Source organism: Trichechus manatus, unplaced genomic scaffold (genome assembly GCF_000243295.1).
Source record: "Trichechus manatus latirostris isolate Lorelei unplaced genomic scaffold, TriManLat1.0 scaffold00130, whole genome shotgun sequence".
Taxonomy (NCBI): Eukaryota; Metazoa; Chordata; class Mammalia; order Sirenia; family Trichechidae; genus Trichechus; species Trichechus manatus.
This window is the reverse complement of record NW_004444066.1, coordinates 4,930,244-4,954,110: the sequence shown is the minus strand read 5'-3', so window position 1 is coordinate 4,954,110 and position 23,867 is coordinate 4,930,244. Positions and strand designations below refer to the sequence as shown.

Genomic DNA, 23,867 nt, shown 5'->3' with positions numbered 1-23,867 from the left:
ATTAGCCCAAGAGACAGAAAGGGCCACATAAACCAGAGACTTCATCAGCCTGAGACCAGAAGAACTAGATGGTGCCTAGCTATCACCAATGACCGCCCTGACAGGGAACACAGCAGAGAGTCCCGAATGGAGCAGGAGAAAGGTGGGGTGCAGAACTCAAATTCTAGTAAGAAGACCAGACTAGTGTGCCTCTTAGCTCAAGTAGATACAAGAGGCTATAAATGGGCAGCTTCTGTCCAGAGGTGAGATGGGAAGGCAGAGGAGGTTAGGAGCTGGTTGAATGGACATGGGGAATCAGGGGTGGAAAGGAGGAGTGTGCTGTCAGGTATGAGGAAAGCAATTAGAGTCACATAACAATGTATGTATAAATTTTTGTATGGGAAAAAATAAATAAAAAAAAATCTGTAACGAGTATTTTTAGGGTTAAATTAGATAATGATGTAAGGTAATTTTATTACTGGGTATAAGGAAAGATATTCACTCATCTGAAATTACAAACATAAAATTCTCTGTGGGTAGACTACATTATATTTCTCCTAAATTACAAATACTAATCTTCTGTGTGTAGATTGGAGGGGAGATGCATGAAAAGAAAAAAAAAATGTGAAAATACAGATGTATGGAAAATATATTTTATCTGAGACAAAAGCAAATGCAAACAAACACTGGCCTTCTTGTCTATCACTTGAAAGAGTTCACAGAAACCAAAGAAAATTCAAAGGAATGAAATTACGTTTGATATTTTTTATATGCATTTATTTTGGTTGTTGTGGGAACTGGCTTTTTTTTTTTTTTTTTTTTTTTTTGCAGGATTTCTCAGTATGACTTTTTTTAAGCTTGGGAAAGGAATTTCACTATGAAGGCGATATAAAAAATGTGGCTGGAAGTTTTGGGGAAAAAAGAACCAGTAAAAATTTTGTAGTAAAATCATTTTCTGAAAATTATTTTCAGGGTAGATTGTACCACTAAGGAAGTATATTTTAATATCTTAATTTAAATCTGGAGAATGAATATACAAAAAATGAAAAACTATTTCTGAATAATAATGGTAAATATGAATATAATAATGCTTTGAAATAGAGAAAAATTATTTAGGAGAAGATGTATTATGGGGAAAAATTTCATCTCAGTCATTTAATAGGTAGCATTTATCAAGGGCTTACTACAAGCTAGGCACCTTTCTAAATGCTTTACACATATCAGTACATTGACTCTCCTCTGCAGCTCTATGATGTAGGTAGTATTTGTATCATCCCAACTTCAGACGAGAACACTGAAGAACAGTCTCTGCATAAGTGTAAAGGAAAGAAGGCTGATTAACATAGAGCGTGCACTTTGGAGCCAAGTCAGGGCCAGTTCCCAGCTTTCCTTGTTAGCTCTGAAGCCTTGGGCAAGCTATTTCATATCTCTCAGCCTCAATTTTCTCATTTATATAAGAGGGTTCCTCATAGGCTTGTTGGGAGGATTGAATTAGACAATATATCAAAAGTCTTTTTGAAAGGTAGGAACACATGGTAGATTAATAATTATTAATGCATGATATAGTATTAATTTTGATGAATTATATAATTATGGTGCAGTGAATTACTTATTATGACCCTTTTAGCCATGCATAGTCTTGTAACTACCACATAATGACTGGGTGGGACTATGCAAATAAGGTGTTTGTGGCCCACCAAGGGGATTAGAAGCCTGCTAAGAATGCAGATACAGTGAATGGAACCCCTGTAAGGGAGTGGCCATGCAAGTAAGGTGTATGGAACCTTAACAAGGGGATTGGTCAGTTTTGCCATCCCACTAGGCTTAAAAAGAGATCTAATGCCAGTGCAGAGAGGGTACCTCACTACCATTTAAGAAGAAAGAAGAAAAAAAAAAGAAGAAGAAGAAAGAAGAGCCAGGAGAGGAGCGTGTCCTTTGGATCTGGATCCCTGTGCTGAGAACCTCCTAGACCCAGGAGACAGAGCTGTAACACTGGAGAAGGTGTGAGATGGCGAGAAGTGGCAGCAAGCACACCAGACAAGAAAACGGCAGCAGTGGAACCAGGAGACCAGTGTGAGACAGCACAGAGACAGCCCACAGAGTGAGGCAGCTACAGTAGTTTTGCTGACTTCACAGAGCAAGAGAGCTGAGCACCTTAGGGCAGGAGGCTTGCTGGCAGAGTGGGGTGTCTCTAGGCACTTACTGGCAGAGCTAAAGAGCTTTGTAACATTTGTCTGAGCAGGGCAGAGGCCAGGCTGAGGGCCGAGGGGCCGAAAGGAGCCTGTCCTGAGGGGGCCAAGAGGAGCCCTGCATGGCCAGGAGGGGCTGAGAGAGCTGTCCTGCACTACAGAAGGGAGACTTTGCCTACTTGCTTCCTGATCCTAATCCTGAGTTGTAGCCTGTTGATCCTGATCCTGAATTGTAACCTGTTACTTCCCTAATAATTCCCATAACTGTGTGGCCATTGCAATGAATTATCGAACACAGCAGAGAAGTAGAGAGTGCCATGGGAAGGACAGATGGTGTCAGAATTGGTAAAAGAGTTGGAAAGAAGAGGTAGGTCTGACCTCCACCTCATAGGAATCAGTTTTGGGCTGATGTTGATGATGATTCTCCTCTCTCCACCTTGTGAAATTAGATGATGAGGTCTGATGATGCTGCTGCACCATTTTTATAACAATACATACATAACTATAGTTATTACATATGTATGTTATATACAATATTAGATATATAACTATAGTTATATATGTACATATTATATATGTATAATGTATATATACATTATTACTATATGTATATTATATAATGCATATAACTGTATGTTATAGAAAGTTATATTAATACAGCTAATATAACATATAAATATAAGTACCTATATTATACTGATAAGGCTACCACATTATTAGTGCGTTATTAAGTATTAAGACTGAAACAACTATTTTCCTAATAGAAGGAGACATACAGAGATAAAAATGGGTTTCTTCAGTATGTATTGAGTTGCCTGGCTTCAGTGCCATCTAATTATAACTTGGAAAACACTTGGAGTACGTGTATGCATAAGGAGAGGGATGTGAGGTGGGGCAGGGTAAGATGGGAAACACTGAACAGGGCTTTAAATAATACAGCTCCGAAACCCCTTCTACCCTCAATGTTCTATGCCAAAAAAAAAAAAAAAAAATCATCAAAAAATTAAATTCTACTGGGGAATGCTTACACTTAGGACAGGAGGAAGAGAATTCACAACCACCCCACATAGGCCTTGTATGTGTTTTTCTCCTCTGTCCTAATTCTTATCTGGCCTTTAGAAATTACCAGTGTAAATTCTGCCAATATAAAGATGGTGATGTTTTAATGAGACCTCAGAAATCCAGAATCAAAAATTGGGCAACCCAGTCAAAGGCAAGAAGAGGGTTGAGAGGTTATCAAGATAAGACAAGCTAACGTAAGCTTTGGCTTGGATGTCCCCGGAGTTTTAAACTCACGGTAAACTGCAGGAATTTTTATGTGCTCTAAATTCCTCTCAAATAGGATATGTGAAAGAGGGGAAAGCGGCCACTCTAGCAAGGTTGCTTTTAAGGGAAGTCTTACACAGGCTGAGGAACTACAAAGGATTTTATTTTTCGCATTTCTAGTTCATATACACCTACTGAAAACAGTATTGCGAATGCAGAAAACAATACCCAATTCCAAATATGGGTCCTGACCCTAGAGGCTTCAGGAGCAGCCATGTGAGGCTCCAGAAAATTGGCTGATTCTCTGAGTGCCCAAAAGGCAACAGAGAGCAGTGCAATAATAAATAGAGCATTATCTGGATCACCACCGTATTACAGAAGATGGGAATTTCTATTTTGGCTCCTTTACTCGCTGTGTCACAGGGAGCAAATGAGTTAAACTGTTGGAATCTCATTTTCTTCCTCAGTAAAATCAAAATAGTAACTGAGCCCTGCCTTTGTCCTAGGCTTGTGTGAATGTGGTTTGCAGTCTTAAGGTCTGTTCCAAGAGTGGAAGCCCCTGGCTGACTCTCAGGGGATGAGTCTAGAGGTGATTCCCTCCCAGGCTTTGCAACTGAGGACCCTGTCCTGCTGCCACTACCCCTGGTGCCCTGTTCTGTGCTCCTGTCCCTCCATCCCCCAACATGGCTCTGTATTGCTTCCTTATGTCATGGTGCCCATATTGTTTATCACCACTGTAGTTGAGCTCTGAGGAACTAGATGGATGGATTTCACATCTCACAGCAATCCCTGGTGCATTCTCACACATTGAGCAGCTAATCACTGCCTTGCAGTGTCCAGAGAAGAGACAAACTGAAGAAAATATCACAGCTTAATGGCTTAGAGTGCTGGTCCAAGAAGAGGACAAATCTAGGTGGGAATCTTTCTTTACCTGAGCCTGGGGTTTACCATCTAAATAAGTAAAAGTATAGTATAGTAGAGTTGACCTTAATGACGTGGATGGAGTCAAGCTATCGGGACCATCATTTGCTGATGTGGCACAACTCAAAATGAGAAGAAACAGCTTCAAAAATCCATTAATAATCAGAACATGGAATGTACAAAGTATGAACCTAGGAAAATTGGCAGTCTTTATAAATGAAATGGAATGGATAAAGATCAATATCCTCGGCATTAGTGAGCTGAAATAGACTGGTATTGGCTGTTTTGAATCAGACAATCATATGGTCTACTATGCCGGGATGACAAATTGAACAGGAATGAGGTCGCATTCATTGTCAAAAGGAACATTTCAAGATCTATCCTGAAGTACAATGCTGTCAGTGATAGGATAATATCCATATGCCTACAAGGAAGACCATTTAATACAACTATTATTCAAATTTACACACCAACCACTGATGCCAAAGATGATGAAACTGAAGATTTTTACCAACTTCTGCAGTCTGAAATTGACCAGACATGCAATCAAGATGCATTGATAATTTTTGGTGATTGGAATGCAGAAGTTGGAAATAAAGTAGAGGGATCTGTAGTTGGAAAATACGGCCTTGGTGATAGAAACTACGCCAGAGATCGCATGATAGAATTTTGCAAGACCAACAACTTCTTCATTGCACATACCTTTTTTCAGCAACATAAATGGCAGCTATACACGTGGACCTCACCAGATGGAAAACACAGAAATCAAATCAACTACAAATAGACTAGGTCATCAGGGAAGGCTGAGATTGAAGGGACCTGACAACCATCCCAACACAGGAAGAGCTAGAGAAGTCAGTGACCTTTCCTAACCAATCCCAACCTGTTTTGCAAGGACCTTAGCTCTTCTAACTCATCCAACCCACTCATCTTACTGATGTGAAAATGCAGGCCCAGAGAAAACAAGACCATACAGCTCAAAGGTGAGAACCCAGGTGTCCTTGCCCCAAGTCATACTTCTTCCTCTCTACCACAGGGCTTCAATTTCCATCATCCCATCCTCTAGGCCCTTATTACTGGAATTCTGTCACACTTGACTTACCTGCTTATCTGTGTGTACATTCCTATCAAAGCCTTGCAAACCTTTTAGATAATATGTCTAGTACATTTATTTCCTTTCTCCACACTGGAAATGCAGATATCTATGGAGAAAGACTTGGTATGTTCTTACTGGCTGCCTACTGTGCACACATACACTGCATTTCTCTGTTTGAAATTTGCATAAATGTGGAAAGAAAACAAGTTCTGACATTTTCTTTTCCTTTTCTCTGGCCAAGGTTTCCAGGTTCTTCCAGACTTTCACTTTTTTTTAAAGTCCCTAGATGGTGTAAATGGTTAGCATGCTAGGCTGCTAACCAACAGGCTGGCAGTTTAAGTCCACTCAGAGGTGCCTTAGAAGAAAGGACTGGCAATCTGCTTCCGAAAAATCAGCCATTGTAACCCGTATGGAGCACAGTTCTACTCTGACCCGTATGGGCTTGCCAGGAATTGGAATGCCTTTACGGCAACTTTTTTTTTTTCCTTTCACGTTTTTCAAGAAGACACGTTTTCTAGGACAGGGAAGAGAAGTTGAAGGACCAGCTCATTCCACCTAGCATGTGACTCTGGATTAGTTACATTCCCTCACTAAGCCTAGTTTCCTCATCTGTAAAATGGGGTTAACAAAAGCCCATCTCAGAGGGTAGTGATGAGGATGAACTGAGATAACCACATTAAACACTTAACATGCTTGACAAAAAACTGATTACTCAAACTAACCCACACACATACACTTGTATGAAGTAAATACTACTATTATCCTATTTGAAAAATGAGAAAAGGAAAACACAGATGGGTCTTATAAACTACTCAGCATCACTCAGGTGCTAAGTGAAAGAGCTGAGATTACATCAGTATGAAACACGCATATTAAAGTGGGTGACAGATAGTAAACATTCAATAAGCTGTAGCTATTTATATTACCAGCCCAAAGCACTTATGACTGTCCTCTATACACAGTGGATGTTCTGTAAATGTCAACTGGATTATTTGTCTTGCTGGAAAAACAAGAAATGCCCCAAAGCCCCAAAGGTTTCCATTCTTTAGCTAACCCATTCCCCAATAGCTGAATTGTCGTTTTACCATCCTAGCTCCAGGGCAAAAGTGAGAGTGTGAATTCACATCTTGGCATTGTTCATATTCTCTCTCCTAAAGCCTGGTCCTTTGAAAACACAATCATAGTTATTTATAATAAAACTGCTTTATGACTTGTTTGCCCTCTAAATTCCCTGTGCTCTTTAGGGGAGGCTGCTGACAGGCAGTGAGTCCTCGATTTAGCTCCTGTGCTGGTATGGTAATTAACTGCCACAGAGAGGGAGAAAGGCAGAGCAGCCAATAGAGGAGAGATGGGGGCAGGCTCTTACTCAAGACGTGGGGCCCATCTCCTATCAGGGGAAGGGGAACTATGCTTGGCTTGCCGGTTAGACACTAGTGGAAGGCACTGGATAACCAGGCAGCCTTGTCCAAGCTGGAGGAATTTTCTTACTATACGACTATTAAGTGTCGGGAAGTATGATGGTATCTGTCTTGGAAGAAGTACAGCCAGAATGCGCCTTAGAAGCAAGGATGGTGAGACTCCGTCTCATTTACTTTGAACATTTTAAAAGGCTGAAATGTGTGGACAATTGGCAGTAGTGGGGTCCTCAGAGCCACTGCTTCTTTGAAGTCTCCTGAGTTCACTCGCTGTAAATCAGCAACAATTTATGGTTAACCAGTCTCCAGACAGAAACCCTTCTTCCCATGAATGCAGTTTGTCATCCTGTCATTACCACAATGAGAGGAGTCTGCCTCCCTCGATGTGCCCCACTGCCGCAGGGAAAAACGAAAACCAAGGAATGTTCCTAGACTGTCAGACCTGTACGGAAACTTAAGAGTGGAGTGTTTGTCGATATGAAGGCTGGGTACCACCTGGACCCGAATCCCCTGGACTGCTTGCTAGAATTGCAGAGTGCATGGCCTCCCCCATGCCCACACACATGCAGCAGAATCCTTGAGCTGTAGGGCCAGAAATCTCCATCTTTAATAAGTTCCACCAGGTTATTCACACACACAGTGGTGCTTGAAAGGCACAGATACGGAGAAACACATTCATCTGAATTACAGATAGAGAAATTGACACGCTTAAATTTGCTGCCTGAGGAGAGATAAAAATAAATAATACCCAGGTCTTTTGACTCTCATATAAATGCTTTTTTTTTAACTACATCATGTTCCCTTTGGCTTCATGGAAACTAAAAAAAATTCCTTCACAATCTGTACATTGGGTGTCTGTTTATTCAGGAGCAAGGCTTAGCTGAGATGGGAGGCAAAGGACTTTGCCAGATCCAGGCTTTTATTAGTCCTAAAACCAACAGAAATCAATTTTGGAGGCGATAACAAACTAAAATTTAATAGAGATGTCAAGGAATAAGAGGTAGATAAAATGGAATAAGCATATTTGGTGGTTTGTGACCTCTAGCTGGTTGGTCAAGGAAATTTTCTTACCATACAACATTGTGTCGGGAGGTATGATGGTATCTGTCTTGGCAGAAGTACAGCCAGAATGCTCTATAGAAACGTTGGACATGTTATCAGAAGGAACCAGTCCCTGGAGAAGCACATCATGCTTGGTAAAGTAGAGGGTCAGCGAAAAAGAGGAAGACCTTCAATGAGATAGATTGACACAGTGGCTACAACAATGGGCTCAAACACAGCTACGACTGTGAGGATGGTTCAGGACCAGGCAGTGTTTTGTTTTGTTGTACATATCGTCGCTGTGAGTTGGAACCAACTTGATGGCACCTAACAACAACAGCAGGTAAGATGGTGGTGAGGGTGGTGTGTGTGGGGTCACTGTCTCAATTTTAATGCCATCTGGCTTCCCAAACCCGGTTTCCTGGGGAGGCATAGATCAGTCTAACGAGTATGCTAGTCTCATTTTCTGTGTATCCTGTGTTCAGTTCCCTCCTGCCACACACTAGACAATCTCCATGTGAGGGGATTGTTGACCTCTCCCTCTGTGGCAATTGGCAGGGATCCATTGGGGTGGGCTGGCAGGCAGAGCTGGGCACACTGCGTGTGAACACAGCCAGAGCCGCTCTCAAGGCTGTGGCCTCAGGTAGCCCTTACTCACCTTGGACTTCTCTTGATGCAGCTCGATCTGAATGTCGGTGAGCTTGGTCCTGAGGTCTTCATTGGCAGCTTGAAGGGCAACAATGAGCGCCTCGGGCTTCTCGCCCTTGTTTCGCCCTTTCTTAGACATTGTTCCTTTCTAAATGGAGTCTGTTGGTTTGTAATTCCTTTCAAACAGGTGCTGCCATGTTACCGTTTCTTATCCTGGAGTGTGATGTGTCAGCATCTACAGCGTAGTGCTCCTTGGTAAGGTCTCCTTAACTGCTGCCTTGGAAGCCCTGAGAAGAGGCAGAGACAGAGGTTATTGTTTTGGCAACAACTTGGGGTAATGCCAGTCGGTCCACTTCCACACTGAGCTGCCTGCAGTAGCCTCCTCATAAGTGTCTTCTTGTCTTCAGTGTCTCCTGTCCACTTTGCACATGAATTTAGAATAATCTTTCCAAAAGGACAGTCTAATCATATCAGTGCCCTGCTTAAAATCCTTCCAGGGCCTGTGAGTATATCTTTCACATCTTGGAGGGCTATTTACACCCTAACCTGCCCACTCTTCCATCCTTTTCTCCTCCATGTCACTCACTGATACTCTGGCCATAAGGAACGTTTTTAATTTTCTGATTCATTCTCTCTTGCCATCAAGACTTTACCTATTCTGTTTGTTTTCTCCATCTTCTGCATGGCCCTCTCTTGTGCCCACCTCCCAAAACCATGCCAAACAGACAATTTAGTTTGATAAACTTCTATGAACCCTTCAGGTTTCAGCTTAAATATCAGTTCTTCTAGGAAATGCCCTCTAGGTTATTACCCGTAAAATCCCATTGCTGTTGAGTCGATTCCAACTCATAGAGACCCTATAGGACAGAGTAGAACTGCCCCATAGGGTTTCCAAGGAGCAGCTGGTGGACTTGACCTGCCGACCTTTTGGTTGGCAGCCATAGCTCTTAACCACTGAGATACCATGTCCCTATTATTTAATTGTAGTCACCTCAATGAACTTGTAAACTTTGTGAGGGAAGGAATGTATTGTTCTTGTTTTCAACTGGCTCCTCAGATTCTATCATAAGGCCTAGGACATACTAAGCACTCAATTAGTATTTGTTATAGGAGATCACCTATGAGGTCACCTCATGGTACAAATAGCCCCAACTTTAAGAAAACCTGATATATAAAGACCTAAGGTTATACAGTGGATAAACTGTGAGAACTGGGGATTCATTATAAATGGATTGCTAGTTTGATAGACTCATTCATTTATTCATTCATTCATTTGATCAGTATTGTTAGAGATCCTTCCATGTGCTGTGCTAGGTACAGTATGTTGAGATTAAAAAAAAATAAGTCAGAGTTCCAAGGCAAGAAGATTATCTCTCTCTCTCTGTGTCAGTCAGTCATCTATCTGACAAGTCATTTTAAAGAAATAAACACTAATTGTTTTGAAAGTCTAGAGAAGGTCTTATCTACAGCTCCCTGAAGAAGGCAGCATTGGCCTGGTAGGATAGTAACAGATAGAGAAACCGGTGAAGCATCCTGGAAGAAGGAAATGGCAGATGATAGACATAGCATAGAAAACGCACAGTGATTATTTTGTGGGAAAAAATGGGGGCTTGACTAATTGCAACCCAGGATAATGTTGATTAGCATTAGTGCTGGAAAGCTTGCCTGAAAATGATGGATTGTTGGAGACCTCAAATGCCAAGCTCAGAATTTTGGGATATTTTTTTCAGTAAGCAATGGGAAGCTATTGAGGTTCCTGACAGCTGGATGCCCTAACTGAGCATTGTTTTGACAGGATTATTCTGGTGGCAAGGTGGAGAGAGAATGGAGGCAGGGAGACAAGATAGGAGGATACTGAATTTGTCCAGATAAAGGATGATGAATGCCTAATCAGAACAGTGGCAAGAGGAAAGAAAAAAGAGGGAACACATGTGTCATGCTTTACAAAGCCTTAAATACTTCATCCACCACCTTTCTGTCAGTTTGCCATGCTGTGGTAGCTTGATGCTGGAAGCTATGCCACTGGTATTTCAAATACCAGCAGAATTACCTGTGGTGTACAGGTTTGAGCTGAGCTTCTAGACTAAGACAGACTAGGAAAAAAGGCCTAAAGATCTACTTCCAAAAATTAGCCAATGAAAACCCTATGGATCACAAAAGAATACTGTCCAATATAGTGCTGGAAGATGAGCCCCTTGGTTGGAAGGCACTCAAAATACACAGTGGCCGCAGCAACGGATTGAAGTATACTAACAATTGTAAAGATGGCTCAAGACTTGGCAATGTTTCATTGTGTTGTACATGAGTCAAAGCCGACTCCATGGCAACTAACAACAATAAAATACTTCGTAGAACAAGAGGATCAGAAAAAAATACGAATATTAAACTGTTAAAGTCAATGGGAAAAACATAACAAGATACTAGAGAAAGTTTCCAATGCAACCTGTCAGAAAATGGGTGTTGTGTACATTGAGGTGTTTCAGTCCAGAACTAAATAGAACTGTTACTGGTCTCCCACATGTTCCAGCAGCTGCTGTTCTCTCAAGATCCCTTGTATTTTGCTTCTAGCACCATGCTGGGATCCTGGGCTTTGTGCCATTCCCCTATGAGCACTGAGGCTATGCCCTTTGGAGTGCATCCCTGAGGGGATGGGACTAGAGAGGCTTGAGGATAGGGAGGGTCAGCCTGTCTGCAGCAGTCATGGAACTGTCCACCATATTCCACCTGGTGCTAGATGCTGGAGTTGTCGCTTTCCTTCTTTTGCGAATGCTACCAAATCATTAAATAAATACTGGAAAACCTCTAAGAGGCCACCTTTCTTTGCTTTTAGAAATGAATTTAAGGAGCATTTATTGAGTATTTGTGGGATAAACACCACTAGGCACAAACATAAATAAGATGGTACTTAACCTCAAGCAGGTATGGGTGAGTAAATTCACATATGTATGTTTAATTGGTTTCTTTTCTTCTGGTTGATCTCTAAATGTTGATGTTCCCCTGGGCCTCCCCAGATGATCTCCTCTGGCCCCACCTGTATGATTACAACTCACAGCTTTATATCCATTGCCTTTACCTGAACCCCAAGCTCCAGACTCATATATTCAACTGTTTATTTGCCAAACTATTTGGATATCTGATTGGTACCTCAAACCTAAAATATCTCTTACTCATCCCCGAAAACCTTATCATCCCCAAATGCTTTCTGATATTAATAAATGGTTATACCACATGCCTGGTTGTTCAAGACTTAAACTTAGAAGTCACCCTTGCTTCCCCATTATCCCTAGTTTTTCTTTTCTAGTCCACCAGCAAGTCCTGCTTGCTTTACCTATTAAATATGACTCTCCTTGGTCAACTTCTATCAAACCTTTAATGTGCTGTAGTAGTTTGGGAGAAGATTCATAGTCCCTTCATAGATATATAATCTTCCTGCATGAAGAACGGGCTTTTCTAAATTTTGATACGGGAATGGCAGAGGAAAGAGCTTGAGCAAAAACCTGGAGCCACAAATTTGCCTGATGCATTTTGAGAAGACTGTTAAATGGAAGAAGACAGACTGGGGTTAGAGTTCAAGCTTCCTGCATGATAGGTCAGGGAGTTTGGACTTCATTATGTTGAAATGAGGTTAAATGATAGCAATTGAATATAAGTGTAATAATAAAAATAAAAGTTTTAGTTCCCGGCTGCTTATTATGTTCTGGCTACTGGACTAAGCATTTAACCTATTATTCTCATGTGATCCTCACAACAAATATGGGAAAAAAGGATTCACAGAAAGATTAAGCAGATTGTCTCTGCTAACATGGTAGACAGATGGTGGAGCCCAGATTCAAACCTAGGCAGCCTAAGACTGCAGCCCAAGCTCTTATCCTCTGGGTTGTCTCTTCTTTGCTTTGCAGAAAGGTAACTCTGGCCGTGCTGTGGAAGAAGAGTTACTAGGGAGGAAGAGGTTGGGGTCAGGAAATCAGTTAGGCTGCTCCAAAGGTCCAGGTGAGACAATGCAGCCCTGAACGGGGCAATCAATGGCCATGGGGATGAAAAAAGAGGTGACAAATCTGACACATGGAGATGCTGAAGAAATCAGTTCTACTTTTAAATACTCTTACTGCTTCAAACATTATTCCCTCCCATTATAAATAATGGGTACCAAGTCTCTGGAACTGCTTGGAACAAAACTGTGGAAAGCAATTGATGTATTTTGCAATTTAATCTATAATTGTTCCCACAGAAGATAATACTATGCGCCTGACTTTATATATTTTTAAGTTTGGAAGTACTGTGAGTGTAGTCCCATAAAATCTGGGGAAAAATAAAAGGGCAGAAAAATTAGATACTTGGCAAGTTACTGATATATTGAACTATGGCTATTTTGATGGGAATAGTGGTTCATAAGTATAATCCCATAAGCCCCTCTGGTGAAGGAGAACTTTTCAAAGTCTTTTCCAGTTGTGATGGACTCCTGTAAATCTCATGCCTGGCATACTCTAATTTCACTACTACCCTTCTTTCTCTTTGTGCTGCCTATTTTTTGATAGCTTTATTTGATAGCTTTAAATTCATCCTCTTAAAGTGTATAATTCAGTAGATTTTAGTACATTCAGAAGATTGTGCAACCATCACCACAATCAATTTTAGAACATTTTCATCACCCCTAAAAGAAATCTTGTACCCATTAGCAGTCACTCTTCATTCCCTATCCAGTTCTCCTAGTCCTTTTTGTTGTTGTTAAGTTCCATGGAGTCAATTTAGACTCACAGGGACCCATGTGACAGAAAAGAACTGCCCCATAGGGTTTCCTAGGCTGTAATCTTAACAAGCAGATCACCAGGTCTTTCTCCCGCAGAGCCGCTTGGTGGGTTTGAACTGCCAACCTTTTGGTTAGCAGCCACTCTCACTCTTAGATAATCACTAATCTACTTTCTGTTTCTATAGATTTGCCTATTCTGGACATTTTATGTAAATGGAATCATATAACATGTGCTTTTTTATGACTGGCTTCTTCCACTTAGCATGTTTTCAAGGTTCACCCATGTCATAGCATGAACTTTTTCTTTTTATTGCTGAATCATATTCTACTGTATGGATACTATACACATTTACTTATCCATTCATCAGTTAATGGACACTGTTGATGCCTTTTGATAAATGGCTTAAGGTCAAGATTCTAGAGATGTTATCGTCCCTGAAAAAGGAGCATATTTCAGAGTTTCAAAGCAAATGCTTGAACGTATCATTGCACAGATGGAATGTTTCTGGGCCACTTGAGGAGCCCTTGTCACTGATGGTATCTGACATAGCAGATTATCTAAAGGAGGGATAGAAACCTTGTCCAACTAAGGGTCAATCCGTGTGGAAATTCACAACATAAAAAACTTAGAGAAATTTTAAGTGAGCCCCAGGTTTCCAGCTCTTAGCTGCATTGTCAGGCAACACTGTGAGATACCAAAACTGAATTTTAGCCTACCCTTCTAGCCCTACACTCCACCTTCCCCATTCCATCCTTAATCAGTCACCTCCCATTGCGCCAGAGGCTGAGTTTCCCTTTAACCAAGTTTTGATAAGGATGTCAGGTTCACGGATTACTTGCATTTTAAAATAAGGATCATTGCTTGACAGCAAACTTTAACGAAGGAGTGTTGTTGTTGTTAGGTTCTGTCCAGTTGGTTCAGACTCATAGCGACCCTATGTACAAGAGAATGAAACACTGCCCAGTCCTGCGCCATCCTCACAATTGTTACGCTTGAGCCCATTGTTGCAGCCACTGTGTCCGCCCATTTAGTTGAGGGTCTTCCTCTTTTTTGCTGACCCTCTACTTTACCAAGCATGACATCCTTTTCCAGGGGCTGATCCCTCCTGATAACATGTCCGAAGTATGTGAGACATAGTCTCACCAAACTTGCTTCTAAGGAGCATTCTGGTGGTACTTCTTCCAAGAAAGATTGTTTGTTCTTTTGGCAATCCATGGTATATTCAATATTCTTCCCCAACACCAAAATTCAAAGGCATCAATTCTTCCTTGGTCTTCCTTATTAATCATCTAGCTTTCCCACATATATGAGGCAATTGAAAACACCAAGGCTTGCGTCAGGGGCACCTTAGTCTTCAAGGGGACATCTTTGTTTTTTAACACTTTAAAGAGGTCTTTTGCAGCAGATCTGCCCAATGCAATATGTCTTTTGATTTTTTGACTGCTGCTTCCATGGGTGTTAACTGGATCCAAGTAAAATGAAATCCTTGACAATGTCAATCTTTTCTTCGTTTATCATGATAGTGCTTATTGGTCTAGTCGTGAAGATTTTTGTTTTCTTTATGTTGAGGTATAGTCCATACTGAAGGCTGTGGTCTTTGATCTTCATCAGTAAGTGCTTCCAGTCCTCTTTACTTTCAGAAAGCAAGGTTTTGTCATGTGCTTACGCAGGTTGTTAATGAGTCTTCTCCCAATCCTGATGTCCCATTCTTCTTCATATAGCCCAGCTTCTTGGATTATTTGCTCAGCATACAGACTGAGTAGTATGGTGAAAGGATACAACGCTGACGCACACCTTTCCTGACTCTAAACCACACAGTATCCCCTTGTTCTGTTTGAATGACTACCGCTTGATCTATGTATGGGTTCCTCATGACCACAATTAAGTGTTCTGGAATTCCCATTCTTCGCAATGTTATCCATAAGTTGTTATGATCCACACAGTTGAATGCCTTTGCCTAGTCAATAAAACACAGGTAAACATCTTTCTGGCATTCTCTGCTTTCAGACAGGATCCATCTGACATCAGCTATGATATCCCTGGTTCCACGTCCTCTTCTGAATCCAGCTTGAATTTCTGGTAGTTCCGTGTCAATGTACTGCTACAGCTGCTTTTGAATGATCTTCAGCAAAATTTTACTTGTGTGTGACATTATTGATATTGTTCGATAATTTCTGCACTCAGTTGGATCACCTTTCTTGGGAATAGGCATAAGTATGGATCTCTTCCAGCCAGTTGGCCAGGTAGCTGTCTTCCAAATTTCTTGGCGTAGACAAGTATGTACTTCCAGCACTGCAAGTATTTGTTGAAACATCTCAATTGGTATTCCATCAATTCCTGAAGCCTTGTTTTTTGCCAATACCTGCAGTGCAGCTTGGACTTCTTCCTTCAATACCATGGGTTCCTGTTCATATGCTACTTCCTGAAATGGTTGAATGATGACCAATTCTTTTGGTATAGTGACTCTGCAGTTAGGATGCATTGATAATTACTGGTGATTGGAATGTGACAATTGGAAATAAAGAAGAAGGACTGGTAGTTGGAAAATATGGCCTTGGTGATAGAAATGACTCTGGAGACCACATGATAGAATTTTGCAAGACCAACGACTTCTTCATTGCAAATACCTGTTTTCAACAACATAAATGGAGACTATACACAGGGACTTTGCCAGATGGAATATACAGGAATCAAATCGGCCACATCTGTGGAAAGAGATGATGGAAAAGCTCAATATTATCAGTTGGAACAAGGCCAAGGGCCAACTTCAGAACAGACCATCAGTTGCTCATATGCAAGTTCAAGTTGAAACTGAGGAAAATTAGAACAAGTCCATGAGAGCCAAAGTACGACCTTGAGTATATCCCACCTGAATTTAGAGACCCTCTCAAGAATAGATTTGACCCATTGAACACTAATGACTAAAGACCAGACAAGTTGTGGAATGACATCAAGGACATCATACATGAAGAAGTTAAGAGGTCATTAAAAAGACAGGAAAGAAAGAAACGACCAAATTGGATGTCAGAAGAGACTCTGAAAGTTACTCCTGAATGTTGAGTGGCTAAATTGAGAGGAATAAATGATGAAGTAAAAGAGCTGAACAGAAGATTTGAAAGGGGGGCTCCAGACGACAAAGTAAAGTATTACAATGAAATGTGCAAAGACCTGGAGAATAGAAAACCAAACGGGAAGAACACAGTTGGCATTCCTCAAGTTGAAAGAACTGAAGAAAAAATTCAAGCCTTGAGTTGCAATATTGAAGGATTCGGTGGGGAAATATTAAATGATGCAGAGAGCATCAAAAGAAGATGGAAAGAATACACAGTCACTATAATGAAGGAGTGGATTGTTAATAAAAGAATGAAAGCCATCATTCATCCACGTAACAGACATTTATTGAGGAGGAACTATAGTGTAGCATTTGAGTGTTATTGTTTTTTGCTGCTGTTGAGTTGACCCCTGACTCATGGTGACCCCATGCACTATGGATTCGACTGTTGTGATCCATTGTCTGTATTTTCAGAAGTAGATTTCCAGGCCTTTCTTCCTAGTATTTCTTAGTCTAGAAGCTCTGCTGACATCTGTTTAGAGTCATAGCAACATGCAAGCCTCCACTGACAGAGAGATGGTGACTGCACATGAGGTACACTGGCCGGAACTGAACCCCGGTCTTCCACATGGAAGGTGAGAATTCTACTGCTGAACTACATCTGCTCCCTGAGTTTGACAGTAGACCTTCCTAAATTTTTGATCAGTTGCATCAAATCTACTGTAGATCTTTAGTGATCTGGAAATTTTGATGTAGTAGTTCTAGGGTGGAGCCCAAAATATGTATTTTAAGATTGTTTCTCAGATGATTCTGATACATAGAAACCTTTAAGCCCTTCTGGTTAGAAAGTATGGGCTGTGGAGTCAGACAGACATCCTGGGTTTAATTCCCTCCTCTGCCATGTGTAGTAGCTGTGTGATCTTGGGAATGTCACTGAGTTGTCTAGGCGTCAATATTTCTCATCTCTAAAATGAAGGTGGGAGAGATGAGAAGGATAAATAGTAACTATGGCATTGGATTGTTTGACAATTAAATGAAAGAATGTAAATGATTCTCTTACACAGTTCAGGACACATGAGAGCTACCCCCTCTTCCCCATTCTGTCCTTAATCAGTCATTTCCCATTGCCCCAGAGGCTGAGTTTCCCCTTAACCAAGTCTTGATAAGGATGTCAGCTTCAAGGATTACTTGCATTTAAAATAAGGATCATTGCTTGATAGCAAATTTTAATGAAGGAATGGATTATTAATAAAAGAATTAAAGCCATCGTTTATCCATGTAACACATTTATTGAGGAGGAAAATATAGCACACATGAATTGAGTGCTTTCTATTTCTACTGTCAGGCAAGGTAGAGGAAACTAAATAAGTAACATGCAATCAGCACTTATCCTCAAGATGCTTAAATTGAAGAGGAATGATAGGAGGGATGTAAAAAATAATGATAATTCAATGATATGCCTATGGAAGGTCCCAATTATTAAAAAAACAAAAACACTCCTCTTCTTGGTTCTCTACAGATTTACTTCGGTATGACACAACATCCTTGAGACAAAGTGAATGAGAGAGAGGAGTGACACTGACACAGCAAAAGAGGTTTCTTTCCCTCCTCACCATGTTTCTCCTTGTTTACCATAACCACTAAGGACCAAATAAGTAGGACGTAGCATTTTAAATAATCTTGAGGTCACCTACCCTAATGGTAGCCCTTTTATGTCTGCCAGTAATTAGGGAGCGGCAGCATCTATTCTTGATATCAGAATTTCTGGGTTTAAATTTTTTGTTCAGGATTATTCTGTTTTAAATACCACATACTTCAAGAATAAAATCAGCTGTTGTTGTAAGTTGCCATCCAGTCTGTTCTGACTCATAGTGACCCTATATACAACAGAATGAAACACTGCCTGGTACTGTGTCATCCTCAAAATGTTTGCTATGTTGGTGCCCATTTTTGCAGCCACTGTGTCAATCTATCTTGTTGAGGGTCTGCCTCTTTTTCCCTGAACCTCTGCCTAACCAAGCATGATGTCCTTCACCAGGGACTGGTACCTCCGGATAACATGCATATTCAAAATACTTAAGATGAAGTCTCACCATCCTTGCTTCCAAGGAGCATTCTGGCTGTACTTCTTCCAAGACAGATTTGTTCATTCTTCTGGCAGTCCATGGTATGTTCAATATTCTTCACCAACACCATAATTCAAAGGCATCAATTCTTCTTCGGTCATCCTTATCCATAGTCCAGTTTACACATGCATATGAGGCAGTTGAAAATATCATTGCTTGGGTCAGGTGCACCTTAGTCTCAAGGTGACGTCTTTGCTTTTTAACATTTTAAAGAAGTCTTTTGCAGCAGATTTGCCGAATGCAGTGTGTCTTTCGATTTCTTGACTGCTGTTTCCATGGGTGTTGATTGTGGGTCCAAGTAAAATGAAATTATTAACAATGCCAGTCTTTTCTCTGTTCATCATGATGTTGCTTATTGGTCCAGTTGTGAGGATTTTTGTTTTTTCTTTTTGTTGAAGTGTAATCCATACTGAAAGCTGTAGTCTTTGATCTTCATCAGTAAGCACTTCAAGCCTTCTTCACTTTAGCAAGCAAATGCGTCATCTGCACGTCGCAGGTTGTTAATGAGTCTTACCCCAGTCATGATGCTGAGTTCCTTTTCATGAAGTCCAGCTTCTCAGATTACCTGCTCAGCATACAGATTGAATAAGTATGGTGAAAGGATACAACCCTGATGCATACCCTTCCTGATTTTAAACCACGCAGTATCCCCTTGTTCTGTTCGAATGACTGCCTCTTGATCTATGTACAGGTTCTTCATGAGCACAGTTCTGGAATTCCCATTCTTCGCAATGTTATCTATAATTTGTTATGATCCACACAGTCGAACGCCTTTGCCTAGTCAATAAAACACAGGTAAACATCTTTCTGGTATTCTCTGCTTTCAGCCAAGATCCAGCTGACGTTAGTACTGATATCGCTCGTTTCACATCCTCTTCTGAATCGGGGTTGAATTTCTGGCAGTTTCATATCCATGTACTGCTGCACCATTTTTTAATTATTGTTAACAAAATTTTACTTACATCTGATATTAATGGTATTGTTTGATAATTACAATGTCATTAATATTTTATTGGATCACCCTTCTTTGGAATGGGCATGAATATGGATCTCTTCTAGTCAGTTGGCCAAGTAGCTGTCTTCCCAATTTCCTGGCATAGATGAGTTAGCGTCTCCAGTTTTGCATCTGTTTGTCGAAACATTGCAACTGGTATTCCATCAATTCCTGGGGCCTTGTTTTTTGCCAGTGCCCTCAGTGTAGCTTGGACTTCTTCCTTCAATACCATTGGTTCTTGATCATGTGCTACCTCCTGAAATGGTTAAATGTCAACGAATTATTTTTTGTACAATGACTCTATGTATCCTTCCATCTTCTTTTGATGCTTCTTGCATCATTCAGTATTTTGCCCATAGAATCCTTTAAAATTGCAGATTGAGACTTTAATTTTTTCTTCAGTGCTTTCAGCTTCAGGAATACCAAGCATGTCCTTCCCTTTTGATTTCCTATCTCCAGGTCTTTGTACTTTTCATTATAATACTTTATCTTCTTGAGTTGCCCTTTGAAATCTTCTGTTCAGCTCTTTTACTTCATCATTTCTTCCATTTGCTTTAGCTACTGTACATTCAAGAGCAAGTTTTGGCATCTCTTCTGACATCCGTTTTGGTCTTTCTTTTTTCTTTCCAGTCTTTTAAATGACCTTTTGCTTTCTTCATGTATGATGTCCTTGATGTCATTCCACAACTCATCTGGTCTTCAGTCATTAATGTTCAGTGCATCAAAATTATTCTTGAGATGGTCTCCAAATTTAGGTGGGATATACTCAGGGTCATATTTTCGCTCTCATGGACTTGTTCTAATTTTCTTCAACTCTAACTTGAAACTGCATATGAGTAACTGATGGTCTGTTCTGCACTAGGCCCCTCGCCTTGTTCTGACTGATGATATTGAGCTTTTCCATTGTCTCTTTCCACAGATGTAGTCGATTTGATTCATGTGTTTTCCATTGAGGCCCATGTGCATAGTCTATGTTGTTGAAAAAAGGTATTTTCAATGAAGAAGTCATTGATCTTGCAGAATTCTATCATGTGATCTCCAGAGTCATTTCGTTCACCAAGGCCATATTTTCCAGCTACCGAACCTTCTTCTTTGTCTCCAACTTTCATATTCCAATCATCAGTAATTATCAATACATCCTGACTGCACGTGTGATCAATTTTGGACTGCAGAAGGTGGTAAAAATCTTCAATTTCTTCATCTTTGGCATTAGTCGTTGGTGTGTAAATTTGAATAATAGTCATATTAAGTAGTCTTCCTTGTAGGGGTATGGAGATTATCCTGTCATTGACAGTGTTGTGCTTCGGGATATCTTGAAATGTTCTTTTTCACAGTGAATGTGACCACACTCCTCTTCAATTTGTCATTCCCAGCATATTAGACAATATAGTTGTCTGATTCAGAATGGCCAATACCAGTCCATTTCAGCTCACTAATGCCTAGGATATTGATCTTTATGCGTTCCATTTCATTTTTGATGACTTCCAATTTTCCTAGATTTGTACTTCATATATTTCACGTTCTGATTATTAATGGATGTTTGCAGCTGTGTCTTCTCATTTTGAGTTGTGTGACATCAGCAAATGAAGGTCCCAAAAGCTTGACTCCATCCGTGTCATTCAGGTCAACTCTACTTTGAGGAGGCAGCTCTTCCCCAGTCGTATTTTGAGTGACTTTCCAACCTGAGGGCCTCATCTTCCAGCACTATATCAGACATTGTTCCACTGCTATTCATAAAGTTTTCATTGGCCAGTATTTCAGAAGTAGACTGCCAGCTCCTTCTTCCTAGTCTGTCTTAGTCTGGAAGCTCTGCTGAAACCTGTCCACCATGGGTAACCCTGCTGGTATTTGAAATACCAGTGGCATAGCTTCTAGCAACACACAAGCTACCACAGTATGACAAACTGACAGATGCGTGGTGGGAGGAGTTAGCAACATATGTTAATTAATAAGTACTTAAACATGACAAACCTATGCTATTGATTTTATGCTATAATCTTGGTTCCATAGTATGTCCAAAGAAATAAAAATGTCCTAGAAATCCTATAATTTTGATGTCAAACTACATTTTCCACTGACTGTCAGACCCTGCAGTACCACACAATTCTTTGTCAGAAACTGTACCCACATATTTGGTAAAAAACTTATGGCCACTCTTTATTGGGCATTGTTCTTGGATTTTGTTAAAAAAGTATAAGCATTCCTACCTTCCAGTTGCTTCCAGCCTATAAAAAGAGATAAATGTCTATAAAGAGAAAAGAAATTCTAGGTATCAGCGAGTGATACAGATAGCAAATTCTGTGGATACAGAGAAGAAAGAGCTCAGAGTGGACTGAGAAAGCATAAAGACTTCATGTCAGTTGTGTCTTAATAATACTGTCAGCCTAACCCATTGCCATCCAGTCAGTTCTGACTCATGGCAATCCTATAGGACCCAATCCCATGGGTTTCCAATGCTGTAACTCTTTACAGAAGCAGACTGCCACATCGTTCTCCTGTGGAACCACTGGTGGGTTTAAACTTCTGACCTTTCAGTCTGCAGCTGAGTGCTGTAACCACTGCTCCACCAGGGCTCCCTACTATCAGCCTATGATGGTTAATTGTATCTGTCGAGTTGGCTAGACTGTGGTTTCCAGTTGTTTGGTCAAACACTAGTCTAAATGCCATTTTGAAGGAGTTAACATATGATTAAATCAGCTGGCCATAAGTAACCCAGGTTACACTCCATAATGTCTGGGGGTGGTGGGGGGGAGTGGTGGTTTCATCCAATCAGTTGAGAGCCTTAAGAGTAAAAAGAGAGTTTTCCCTCAGGTGTGTTCTGACTTCAGACTATAAACAGAAATCTTGCTAGAGCTCGTTCACTCTTCCCTTTTCCTATCATCTGACCTACAGCCTGCAGGAACCTCCCGCCTGTCACCGAACCTACGTATTTAGGACTTCCTGTCCTATCCTGTCACTGTGAGTTGGAATCAGCTCGATGGCAACAGGTTTGGTTGGTTTGAATCCCCCTACAGAGGCACCCTGGTGGTGCAGTGGTTAAGTGCTGGGCTGCTAACTGAAAGGTTGGCCGTTTGAACTCAGCAGCCACTCTCCGGGAGAAAATCTGCTTCTGTGAAGATTACAGCCTTGGAAATCCTATGGGACAGTTTTACTCTGTCCCACTGGGTCACTATGAGTTAAAATCGACTTGACAGCACACAACAACAGCCCCCACAATCACATGAGCCAGTTCCTTAAAGTAAATCAATTATCTCTGTTTCTCTCTATGTCTCTGTCCTCACTTGTTCTGTTTCTTCAGAGAATTCTGACTAAGAGTGGTACCACGTCACTGAGTTATTACTCTGTACCAGGCACTGTGGTAAGCACTTTAGGTACACTAACTCATTGACCTATCCCAATTAACCGTTTGAATATTTACTCTTATCGTTTTATAGATAGGAAAATTGAGGATCAGAGAGGTTTATTATCCTGACATCGTATTACATGCTATGAAATGCCAGGGCTGAAACACAAAGACAATCTGTAGTCTCCAAAGTTTCTAAGCTGTATAGTACTTTCTCGCATCAAGGGCTGGATTCAGCTCTGGTTGGGAGTAGGCTAGAGTGAAGGCAAAGGCTTGAAGTGTCAGCTGGGGCTTATAAAGTAGAATGGGGGAATGTAGTGGTTAAGAGCCTGGAATTTAAAATCAGAACTATTGGCTTTAAATCAAACTTTCTAGCTATATATTCTTGAGGAGTTACTTAAATTCTCTAAGCCCCTGTTCCCTTTCTGAAAAATGGAGAAAGGCACGATATTTATGTCACTGAGGTCTTACAAGGATTAAATAAGTTAAGGTATGTAAAATAATTAGCAAATTATTTTTATTATCATTATCATAGTTATTATTTTTCCAGGACCTAACTATCCAACTAAACCAAACCAAACTCATTGCCATCAAGTCGATTCCAACGCATAGCAACCCTATAGGACAGAGTGAACTGCCCTGTTGGGTTTCTAAAGAGCGGCTGGTGAATTCCAGCTGCCAGCCTTCTGGTTAGCAGCCGTAGCTCTCAACCAGTGCACCACCAGGGCTACTAAAAGCCAGCTTAAATCTTAAGGAAAGGAGAAACAAATTTATAAGTCTTTGTCTTAAAAAGATGGGCCAGAGAAAGTACACATATCCCTGGAAAGACTAAAGGAATTCATGCTTTTGGGGAAATGGGACCTGCAGTGAAGGATTAGTATTCCCAGGAGTCTTGGCTTTGTAGCTGGTTCGGTCCCAAGCTATAAGTTCAGTAAACCTGTTATTAATCTTTGGATTTCCAATAAGGCTGTTACCCTCAAGTTATGATTTGAAAAGCAACTGTAATATAAGATAGAGTTCATATGCATGAACCTAAATGATTCATTGCT

General features: G+C 40.7%; 1 protein-coding gene across 5 annotated transcripts in view; it reads right to left on the bottom strand.

The window, feature by feature from the left end:
- JAKMIP2 (janus kinase and microtubule interacting protein 2) overlaps positions 1–23,867 on the bottom strand; it is a 186,174-nt gene that overhangs the window by 64,273 nt on the left and 98,034 nt on the right. For 3 of the 5 annotated variants that reach the window (XM_004384927.1, XM_004384926.1, XM_004384928.1), the window contains one exon: positions 8,566–8,842. The exons of 1 other annotated variant lie outside the window; for it this stretch is intronic. In XM_004384927.1, the coding sequence (XP_004384984.1) occupies positions 8,566–8,694 (129 nt within the window). In that variant the 5' untranslated portion in view covers positions 8,695–8,842. Of the gene's footprint in view, positions 1–8,565; positions 8,843–23,867 lie in introns of those variants that run through there. One more of the 5 variants, XM_023739169.1, reaches the window with a different exon arrangement.